The 11,768-nt window shown below is 53.6% G+C and overlaps 1 protein-coding gene across 1 annotated transcript in view; it reads right to left on the bottom strand.

The window, feature by feature from the left end:
* Positions 1-659: 659 nt before the first annotated feature.
* CNIH3 (cornichon family AMPA receptor auxiliary protein 3) overlaps positions 660-11,768 on the bottom strand; it is a 51,358-nt gene continuing 40,249 nt past the window's right edge. Inside the window, exons 4-6 of the mRNA XM_081124237.1 lie at positions 5,468-5,580; positions 3,139-3,282; positions 660-1,931 (exon numbers count right to left, since the gene is read on the bottom strand). Coding sequence (XP_080980363.1) covers positions 1,904-1,931; positions 3,139-3,282; positions 5,468-5,580 — 285 coding nt within the window. The 3' untranslated portion in view covers positions 660-1,903. The remainder of the gene's footprint in view (positions 1,932-3,138; positions 3,283-5,467; positions 5,581-11,768) is intronic.

The following is an 11,768-nucleotide window of genomic DNA, read 5'->3' as shown; positions in this document are numbered from 1 at the left end:
TAACTGTGAATTGCTATTATCTACGGGTAGAGAAATATTGAATTTAATGCCTGATCACTGTAAATAGAGTATCTCAGGAAGTCGGTATCTCTGTGGCCTCCTGCTTTATAAGTTTGAATTTCCATTTGCATTTTAATGGTCCTTGTGCACTGGTGTCTCTATCATAAGCTACTTCAAATCTTTCTGGAAGGCGGCAAAGTATAAAACTAAACAAACAGCTCCAAGGTGGGAATGAACCTGGACCATTCACCCCCTCCATTCAGCTGTATTTGTGAGATGGCTGTGGGGTTGGATCTGCTGTGAGCAGCCCGGACACCAGGGCTTGTTTCTCTGATAAAGGTAGCGGGTCCTCTCAGGAATGACGTCAAAGACAAGGCCAACCAGCCCTAAAGGTAAGACCACCCCAACCACACTTACCCAGCCAGGCCCGCGAGGACTGGCCAATCGGAAGCCTGCTCCCAAGAAATACCACCTCGGATTCTCTGGTTTTATATCTTCAGCCTAAAAGCAAAAGTCTGTCTTTTGTTTTCTGTAGAATTTTTAGAAGCAAAATGCCTTTTTGAAACTCTGCCTTTTTCTACCTACCCATTTACCAACCATATGGAGACGCATCCGGCCAGTAATGGGGTTTAAATGAGACAGCCAGGTAGGCGAGACACTCGAGTTGTCACTGCGCTTTAAACATAGAGCACGGAGTGTCACACAAACACCGTTCATAAGCCTGGGTCACAGGGTTCAGATGGGGGCTGGGTGCAGGTAGAAACAGCCTGTGTGTGTCAAACAGAAGGAAAGTAGGGGAGTTGGGGAGTAAGGTCAAACATCATTGGCGCCCAATGTGAACATAAAAAACCTCAGCCCCTCCGTTATTTACAACCGCCTCGCACAACTCCGACTCAGAACGGAGAGGATGCCACATGGAAAGTTCTAACTAAGCGAACATCCCCGTGTTGAACTAAACAGTACGAACGATGCAGCGTCGTAAAATGAAGCTACAGTTGTGTTGTCTCGTTTCTTAGCTGCTGAAAGCCCACAGTTCAGAGCGGCCGCTCCGGCGTTTTCCGGCCTTGGGACAGCTCGAGGCTCCTGAAAAGACGCAGCTCTGACGAGCGTTGACCAGCGGGTTTGCATCCGATGACTCTGTGATGGCTTTGAGTGGTATCCTTGAACCACTTTGAAAAAGTACATGTTTTTCAAAATCACTTTTTCCGATGATTCCCCCTTCCCGGCCCACCCCCGCATCCGTGACTTTGGGCATGACTTATTACTAACATATTGCCCCAGATCCAGCTCAAGATGTCACTAAGCTGGGCTCTCACAAAGCCGGGCATGAACACGGCCACCCCTGCAGGTCAAGGCTGGCGGTCACAGCGAAGGCAACTGCACACCCTCCAGACCGTGGCCGCGGCAGGGAAGGAACTCCAGGGCCTTGGGTACCCCCCACACCCTGCGGCCTTTGATGGGTCCCAACACTCAGCCTTGACTCTGGGTCATTCTGTTCCTTGGTAGGCACCTTCCGGCCTACCAGGCCCCCCTCCCATGGTCCAGGAAATCAGAGCGGACTTGCGGGGAGATGCTGGATGAAGTGGACTCAGGAAGCAGCGATACTTGCTCAGGTGTGGCCTCGTGTTTCATCACCCACTCCCCGGCGCCCCCACTGCTCAGAGGGACCTACACCCCGAGTGCGGTGTGAACACTGAGCGAAGCCTGGGATACACGGGGCAACAACACACGTGCGTGGTTCGCTCGGCCCCCCTGCCGCCGGCTCCAGTTCTGATGCAGTCAGTGTCGGCCACGTGCCCTCCTCACACATCCCACTGTGGTCCCTTCTCCAGCCACCAGCAGAAGTGACCGCTCAGCTCGGCTCTCTCCCATCCAGTCTCTGACGATGGGTGTGGTCTTTGAGTTAAGAGCTCACTAAAGTGTAGATCATGCTGAAGGCAAGAAGAAGGGGGAGAAGGCATTAGTGGGAGCCCGCAGGGGACTCAGACTGGCCCTCAAAAGCCAGACCCTGGGCCACCCTGTCACTGTCTCATTCCTGCTGCATACTGTGTCTCTTAGATAGAAGATGTGATTCTCTGGGTGCCTGTATTAGTCTCAGCAGGCTGACTGTTACGGCTGTTAGTTCCCTTTCCTGCGATTGCAGGCAGGTCCCGGGGGGGAGGGGGTGTTTGCAGTGGAGACTTTATCCCACCAGCTGCCACCTGCTTGCAGGATGGCTGCGTCCAGGGGCTCCCAGCTTATGCCGGATGACGTGTTAGTCCAGGCTAATGCTGCAAGACCACGGAATGTTTGGCACCAAAATATACACTTTGTTGATTTGGCAGAAAGAAAAACAGCACCTCCTGCGGGCCCAGCACCGTCCTCGAGGCTGGGAACCGATGGTGAGTGTACAGCCATTTCTCAGCCTGTTCTAGCCCAACCCGAACTACTCCCCCTCCCCCCATCCTCCTGTTCCTCACCCAGCTACTGTCAGCAGGCCATCCTGGGGACAGTGCTGGGATACTTGAAGATATCACGCCCTGGCACAGGTACCGACAGGACAGCAAGGTGACAGGTGAGACACCTCAGAGATGAGCCCAAAGGGGGGCAGGAAGGGGGAAGAGAGGCTCCCAGCGAAGCCACTCTCTGGGGTGTGAAACCAGAAGACAGTCTGTTTAGAGCCATCCACTCAGCTAGGATGTTTGAGTGAAGACGGGAAAAGCAGGGACATGTCGGGAATGGAATTGCAAAGCCTGCGCGTTTCAGTTCATTAGAAGGGTGTTGTGCAACACGGGGAGAATTGTAAGTGTAGGCGTTTAGTGACCCGGTGAGCATCACTGCCGCGGGGTCCCTGTTAAGGTCCTGAGGATGCTGATACACAGGCGAGGGGGCAGGGGGCAGTGAGGCTGTGCATCGGGGGCAGCGGTGTGTTTTCCCTGAGTGCCCTAAGGATGCCCACGGCAGCAGGTGAGGCCTCCTGCGGGACCTCCCTGCCCTCGCTGCTTCTTACAGAACAGGAGCCCTCGCTCCCGAACCCAAGGCAGACAGCAGGCCTCCTACCCGATAGGCTCACAGGCCGCCTCCCGGAGCCCAGGAGGCCAGCCTAAAGCCCCCCACGTCCCGCAGGAGTCAGGCCCGCCAGGAGGGGCGCAGACTCACCAGTACAGGTAATAGAAGAAGGACAGGAGATAGAAGGCCAGCTTACACCAGGCCTCCTTCTGACAGTAGCTCAAGGTGTCTGCGTTCATGACCACGGGTGGGTCGTAGGCGAGCTCGGAACTGTCTGCCGGGCAGTGGAAGTACCTGCGGGGGGGAGGACAGGGCGTCGGTGGGTCTGAGGCTTGAAAGGGGCGTCTGAAGTCACCCGGGCCGAGCCCTCCGGATGCTGGACCGCCCTCGAGGAAGTTCAGCTAAGCTGCTGTCTGCCTTCTGCTTGAATCGCGGCCAGAAACTGCTGACAACAGCTCAGCCACCGTCTCCTAGCAGGTGGCAACTCTCCCAACACGCAGATCTGCAGGCGTCACGGTGGTTTCACCCACATGCAGAGCTGCTCCGACAGAAGGAAGAGGTGGCGCCTGGGAGGTGCCAGGAAGGGCCTCCTTTCTCCAGGGGTGTGGAGAGGGGGGATCTGTGCTGTGTATCCACAGGTATCAGTAGACGTACAGGTGTCATTGGGTTAAATATTGCCCTCTACCCAGGCCCTCTTTTAAAATCCTGAACACTCTGGGAGGGACAACATATTCCCACTGGAATGTGGAGTCATTTACAAGTACTTCTCTGCTTGATAGAAGGACCCAGAACAACAAAGACAATACTGGCCACCGTGGGGAGAGAGCAGCCCCAGACGGACACTGGGTGAGCAAAAGGCCCGTGTGCAGAAGACGGGAGGCCGGTGGGAGCAAACTTTGCCCCAAAACACCATGTTGGCTCAGCACGAACTGGCCTCATTCACAGGAGAGAAACTCCCGAGCTGGGTGAAACCGGCAGGAGCCCCTGTGGAAGTAGAAAGGCAGGGGGCGAGGGCCTCCCTGGGGACTGCCCTGGCCCTGGGGTAGTTCCACTCTCTGCCACGGCCCCCAGGGCCTGGGCCTCAGCCTCCTCCACAGGAGCAAAGTAGGTCTGAGCTCCCTCACTGGGCTGTTTTTCTGTCAATCTGGTAAGGAAGCCAGGAGGCCAGGGTGCAAATTAGTGGCTCCTGCGACTCTGAGACAGGCTCTGGTTCTGGCCTGTGATGAGGACCAGATTAGTCACACCGGCTTTGAAGAGCATCCCTGGAACAAAGCGACTCACAGAGCTGGTACCTCAGCTCCCTCTTCCTTCCCCTGCACAGGATGGTACTGAAATGAACTGTCACTGGCACTATGCTAAGAGGACATCACAAGCCAGATCCAATGACATCTGCCAGCTCATAACCCTCCAGGCCACTCTCCTCTCCTCTTCCCAGGGACAGATTTCAAAACCGATTTGCTGTTGCTGTGGCCTTGCTCCCAGGTGACCTCATTAAGTGGAAGCACGGGTGTCAGGGTGGCCGAGTGGCTCAATGCAAAGAGCCAGGGCTCTGCTGCTCACTGGTCACCAGGCTGACCTTCCTCGGATCAGTCATTACCCTCTCTGAGCCTCAACTTACCCATCTGTAAAATGGGGGTGAAACTGCTTACTCCAAAGGACTATTGTGATGATTATATGAGGTGACCCATGCAAATCACCCGCAAAGAACAGGTACTGAATAAAAGTTCTATGGTTCTACTTTTATTTAAGCAGAAAGAGCCGGAGCAGAAAGGGCTTTGTCTGTGTGAGAAGCGTCACTGGACGGGACCCCTCCCACTTCAGACACAGCAAAGAAAAGCCACCTTTTTAAAGTACACAATTCAGTGGTTTTTAGCATATTCATAGAGTTGTACCACCACCGGCAATATCAAATTTCAGAACATTTTCACCATCCTAAAAACAAAACCTGTCCCCATTAGCAGTCACTCCCCACCCCACCCCCCTCTAGCAACCACCAATCTACTTTCTGTAGATTGGCGTATTTTGGACATTTTGTGTAAATGGCCTTTTGTGACTGGCTTCTTTCACTTGTGGTTTTTTTTTTAAAGTTCATTCATGCTGTAGCATGTACCAGTACTTCATTCCTTTTCATTGCCAAATAACATTCCACTGTAAGGATATACCACATTCTGTTTATCCATTCATCTGTTGACAAACACTTGGGTTGTTTCTACTTTTTGGCTATTTGGAATTATGCTGTAGCTGCTTTTCACACTGACCTACAGGGTGAGGCTGGGGTTAGTGGGGCCTGTACAAGGGACTTTCCTTACTGGACCTGCTGCCTGAGAGCAGCTCGGGAAGCAGGCGCTGGAGAGAGGTTCTCCCAAGGGAAGAGGTGAGAGGAAGACCCTTGGTGGCTTGTTATCTGGGAGACGTCGTCTCTGGGGCAGGCTGCCCACACAGAAACGGGAAAGGACCAGCCAGTCCCGGGCAGACTTACCTCCAGAAGTGATAGAAAAGTAGAGGGACATTCAGCCCCAGGGTGAGCCACTCCTGCGCACACAGGAACATGATGCAGAAGAGGCTGTGGATGGAGTATTCTGGCAGCACCAGCTGGAGAGGGAGCCGAGACACAGGGCTGAGTTAGAGGAACGGTCACCCTGCCTCGGTGACTGCTGACTTCTGCCCAGTGCTGCCTCCCACATGCTGGTGACACAGCACCCTCCCCGCAGCAAGCTCACTGCCCCAGGGCTGTGACCCGTCCTGGTAAGTTCTCCTCTCGATGGTACCAGAGCCAGCCCCTCTGAGCCTCCACCACCTGGCGGGAGGGGGCTTGTCCCATCGGCTCTCCTCACAGCACCCTGCAGCCGCCCTGGCCAACCATCTGCACCTGCCAAGGCACCGCCCTACCTCCTCCGGTTCAGAGAGAAAGCCCTCGTTCTCGGAGCTGGGCCTGCCAGCCCCGGGAGGCGGCGGCTGTGACTTGTGCTGTGCGCATCTCTCCTTTTTCTAAATTGTTAGTTTCAGCCACTTACTCGGGGATAATTAACTGGGTTAGAGACAGCAGCCCTAGGCCTGAGTCATCAGCGATAGCACCATCCCTGTCTCCAACTCCAGTGACAAATCTCTGACTGATTACAGCCTGGGTTTCAGGTCCCACTGTTAATCACCACGCTTCCTCCCTCTTCCAGGCCTGATTTATAGTGGGAGCTGCAGCCTCCCGAACAGGGTGGATTCGTCACTGTCACCACACTAAGGAAAACTAACAGAGGCCCGCTGGTTCTGGAGGCCCCAGCCTGTTGGGGGTTGGGGGTGGTGGTGGGGAAAAAGCTGGAGAGTTCATCCTGCTCTCTGGGGGGCTTCTCCCAGTTGCCTCTCACTGTCACTGAACAGGATCTTACAAGTGGGAGCGGCTCCTCCAGCGCACCCGGGGAGACTTTGGGGGCGATGGTGCCCTTTTCACACACACACTGGTTTTGCTGTCAGGGCCGCGATGGTGGGGAAGACGTAGGGAATCTATTCCTCCCAGACCAGCTGAAAACGGGCCTGGCCATCTGCACCAGGTCTTCAGGGTGGCCGCTGCCCCCCAACGCGTCCACACTCTGCCTTTGGGAACACAGGGAGACAGACCACCGCCCTGGGTGGGGCTGAAGGGCTGGGGCACAATTGTGGCGCAGAGAAAGCTGGGGGAGTTACGGCCAATGCAAAGCGATCCGGCCTCCCCCCCCCCCCCCCCCGGACAGAGCGAGAAGCATTTAGGGTGGTGGGTGCTCCACCCTCCTGAAGCCATCGTGAAGGAGGGGCCCCAGGCTGGCCGGTGATGGACACAGAGCATGAGTGAGCTTTTGAGCAGGAAACTTGGGTTATTTTAAGCGACTGAGATCTGAGAGTTATTTCTTGCTGTGGCATAATTAACCTATCGTGTAGGACAGGATGAGTAACCAGTGGGAAAAGGTAAGCGGTGCTCCTCTCTCTGGATCCCCTTGCGACCGTCACAGCCACGCCTTCCTTCAGCAAGCGCCGGACAGGGGCTGACTGACCGCCAGGCAGGGATGTTTGTTTCTTATTCATTTGTGGGGACAGGTGGACTAGATGTCCCCTCCCAACCCTGAGCTTATGTGTTATATAAAACCCTCCCCAGGATCCACCAGGCAAACTATGGAAACACTGAGGGAAGCACTGGCCAGCCCCCCACCTCCCTGAGCCACCCCTTAGCCCTGGAAAACATTGGTTTTGTGTGTGTGTGTGTGTGTTTGTGGGGGGGTTTTGGGTAAGAGAAGCTCATTGAATGGGGCCAGTCTCATTTGTTCTCACAACAAACAGGAACTGGTTCACACAGGCCACAGGCTATGGAATCCCCATGTCTTATTAAGCTCTGCTTTAGCCTATAAATATTAAATAAGTGCCTCAATATAGGTATGTGGGGTTGCTGAAAAGACTACAGTTCAGTCCAACGGGGGGCTCTCGGAGGTTCTTTCATCAAGGCGGGGTGAAGGGGAGTTTGAAAGGACGAGTAAAACCTGACCATGCTCAGCTGTGCGACGCCGAGAACAGCAGCTAAGGATGAAAATCCTCCACATCTGCAAATACCAACGTGTGCAGCCTCCCAGTGAGGCTGCCATCAGGGACACGAGTGACAGTGCCCTCGAAGGGAAAGAAGCACCGAGCAGAGGAAGATGCTCGGCTGTGATGACTACGGCCATTAGGATTAACAGTCGTGCCAGCTAATGGCCGTGCTCAGGTGGGTGACTTGTCACTCTTACCCTGGAAGGCAGTGAAATGGCCCAGAACCAAATCTGGTTTCCTAATTCTCCATCCAGTCCCCTCTCACCTTCCCCCACCACCACCCCCAATCAAGCCAAGCTTCCAGCTTCCCCAAGTGGGCAGGAAAACCACGGGCAGTTTAATAGTCCACTTCTCAAGCCATAAAACCCAGTCTCTGCCTGTTTTCAACACTAATCCAGTTCCTGCGTGTCTGCCTGGGGCACCAATGAGTGTGGAAAAAAAGAGTAATGTGTCTTTTATTGGAATCCCCAACCTAAGCTAAACTGACCCTAAAACACAGGTGCCCGCCTAGGACGAGCAGGGCCGAGGGGATTTTCTCATAAATGCTGGGCATGGAGATCGGCTCTCCATTTGTCCCCAAATGAACCATTGCCCACATGATTCACATGGGCGGAGGGGGAAGGATGGCTCGATTGGGAACCTGGGGTTTTGCTAAACTGGACGACTGTGAGAAAAGCATCCCAGGCACTGCCAGGAAACCTGATTCTGAGTCCCTCTGCGCGAAGGAGGCCACCTCCTCTTTAATTGCTCTGAGCAAAGCTCTCCTTGAGACAGCCGCCCACAGCAGTCAGACCGGGGTAGGCAGGGCGGCCCTGGAGGCCTCGGATCCCCTTGTGCTGGGGACCCCAGCTTAGATGGCACGATTCAGCAGGACACCCCAACAGCTAGGACTCGGGGTTGGGCCCACTTGCACGTTGCCTATTTGATGGTGCTGCAGGTTAACTTGTGTGGCCTCCTGGATCTTGCACCGGTGCTCATCAAATGTTTTTAAGGGGTGAGCAGCTGACTCTGTACTTAAGCAGCTTAGCACAGAATCACCTAGTCCAGAGTGTAATTTAAAAAGTCACTGTAACATTGATCTGTCTCAAGCCGGTTGTGTATAGACCAGGAACTGTGGAGGTAGCTCTCAGCTCTTTACTGCCAGTCCCTCTCCTAAATGCCTGGGCCAAGTATTGCTTTGACCTTGAAGACCCTGGGCCCAGTGCCCCTGCAAGGCGATGACGGTCCTGTGCTCACAGTGCACCATCACTGACTATGCTCACGGAATCGAGTCTCGACGGGCAGCATTTGCAGGTCAGAGCTGCAGTGTCCAGCCCCCAGCTCTCCCAGCCATGACCACGTGGAGGGACCCTCAGAAAGCTCCCTGAGTCCATGTGGCTGGTGGTCTCTATTCTTGAAGGGTTGGCCTTGGCATCTTCCTGGGAGGGAGGACGGCTCTCCAGCTCCTCTGTCTTGGGAACCCACAGCCCCCAGTTCCCGCCATCCTCTGCCTGTCCTCCGCAGGCCACCTCTGCGCCTCGCCCTCACCAGCTCCTTCTACCTGTCTCTGGCCTTCCTGGGGTCTCCATGGACTTTCCTGGGAAGTGACTGGTTCCTTTTAGGACCAAGCCTTGGTTCTGGCCCTGCCTTGGCCACACCTCCCAGCCTGTCTCTTATCATTGTTTTCATGCAACTTCAAGACACACTTGAATTTCAAAAGCCTCTCTGCCGGTTTCCTCACTCCCTTGTTAAATTTCTCAGCTACCTCCGAGCCCACTTGGGGAGGAGGTGCGAATGAAAGCACTCTCTCGAATCACGCCTTGTTTTTAAAGGGACACAATTCTCCTACAACATGCTGGCAATTCAGGGACATCTTAAGTTAACACGAGCAGCTACCCACTCCTTTTCTTTCCTTTAAGCCAGGGGTATGGGAGTAGGAATCATGTCTGGAATATAGGGAATGATTAGGCAAAAGCTGATTATTTGAGAGGAGAGACACTAACAGAGGGAATGTTTCAGAATGAGAAGCGTTAAGGGCTTAGCAAGCCTCCCAGGGCTGATGAGCCCCACTTATGCACTCATTCAGCAGATATTTATCGTCTGCAGTTACGAGGGGATGGGTGCAGAGCAGTCTAGTCAGGGGAGACTGCCCTGAACACAAGCGGGTATCGTGGATTCCACAGCAAAACAAAATGGGAACTAAAATACAAATAGAGGCAGCATGTGAGCACCTGGACACAAGAAGAAAGGAGAGAGAAACCATTCATTCTGGGGGAGGAAACAAGGGAGGGCTCCTCATAGAATCGCCTCTGAGCTAAAATTTCAGGAAGAGCTGGAAGGGGGGAGGGGGGCAGGATGTCCAGGCACCGGGCATCCCCAGGGGTGCTCAGCACTGTCCTTCATTGAAGTGCCTGAGACAGTCATTGCTTTATGTCCTAGACAGACATTTCTTCCAGGTCTTCCACAGAAATGACACTGAGACCGGGATCCTTTCCACCAGCCTCTTCTTAAACCATGAGGACTTCATCCGACCAGGGAAAACCACATGACGGGAAGTGACCCAAGGGCTGAAACAAGTCCTCTCCTGCCTTTATTTCTGACCATGGCCTGGGTGATGGCTGGTGTTGAGGGTGACCTTCATCAAGTTCACCAGTGCATGTCGGCACAGCTGCCGGCCCTGCCTCCCCTCCCCGGCCTGTCCCACCTAGGCCCTCCCACTCTTGCTGGGAGAAGAGGGAGCTGACGCCCCAAGGCCGCACCTTCCTAACCCACTGCCCTCCTCGGTGGCATGGCGTTTCCATGTGAGGCCTCTGGTACCACATGGTTTATGTAACAGGACATGCTGTTTTCAGATCTGGGTTTAGTTCATTGCACCACAGGTCCTTCCTTAATAGGGAGAGCCCGGGAGCAGCCTGGGTCTTGAGTTGCACCATTAGCTTCCAAAGGAGAGCATTTTCCAGGTTTAAAAAAAAAAAACCACACAAAAGATGATTATCCTACTTAACAGCTATTAAGTGGTGTTAATTACCTAATACATTCAGCAGGTTGGAGAAATTTTGCTCAAAACAAGCACAAGAGGTGTCTGAATGGGAGGACAATATTGGCATCTGGGGAAGGAGAGCACTGCCATCGGCACCATCGATGGGCATTAACCTGCCCGCAGGTACCTGGACAGGGAGGTGGGCCATCTGCTGAACGCTATGATCCCGGAGCCCTGGGTGCGAGGGTGAGACGCGTGAGTGGAGCCCTCCCAGGCTGCCCAGGTGAGGGGCGGCCTGAATAGGAGCATCTGCAAGCGTTTCTCTGAAGTTGGCTGGAATGGGCCAAGCTTTCTCAAGAGTCTGAGTGACCAAATTAACATTGGGAAGAAAAGACAAAATAACATTGTAACTTTTGCTCCCAATAAGGAGGGCTGGAGTGGCAGTGTCTTAGTTTAAAGTATTAGATTAAAGAATAAGAGATTTGGGCTGTAGACCGATTAAGCTATAGGAGCTTGGGTACGCTATTTCATTTCAGTGGGCTCAGTTTCTTCATCTATAAAATGGGCATAATAATAGTATCTACTTCACAGCACTTTTATGAGTATTAACTGAGTTAATACGTGTGAAGCTCTTAAAAGGGCATCTGGTACATAGTAACACTCTGCAAATAATAACTATTATCTGTAGAAGAGGCATTTGACCTGCACGATCCCTACCATTCTTTTCAGCTCAAATACTCCAACTGATCCCTCTACCTGGAGCTGCAATGGTGTCCAGCTCATTCATAGACATTCTTCAGGGCCTCACTCGTACCAGAGCCCTGGGCCAGCCAGAACTTATACAGCCTCACATGGGGCACAGTGAGGGTGTGGGAGACACAAGCCAGTCCTCCAGAACACGGTCTCCTTCCACCAGGCAGTGGGAAGGGGCTCTCCTTGCAAAGTGAGGGTCTACAGTGTGTAGAGCTAAGGAAACGGGCCAGGGAGCAAAGGAAACGGGCCAGAATGACCATTGTGGACTCCCTGTTACCTTTCGCATTTTCTTTGTGCCACACGAGAAATTGTCTCAATAAGGTGATTCTCGGTGAGTTTGAATACACGCTTTCGTGCAGCTGTGCTGATGGAGAACTCTGGAAATGTTTGACTGAAAGACAGGGGCTACTGGTGCCACGTTGGCTAGGACGCCCACGCTGGATTCTGGAGGCTCTTTTAATTTCAGGGAGACCAGGACTTGTCGAGGCTGCTCAGAAGGTATATAGTGTTAATGCTCCGTGCT

Source organism: Miniopterus schreibersii (assembly GCF_964146895.1).
Source record: "Miniopterus schreibersii genome assembly, chromosome: 21".
Lineage (NCBI taxonomy): Eukaryota > Metazoa > Chordata > Mammalia > Chiroptera > Miniopteridae > Miniopterus > Miniopterus schreibersii.
Note: the sequence above shows the minus strand (reverse complement) of the source record. Positions and strands in the feature narration are given on the sequence as shown.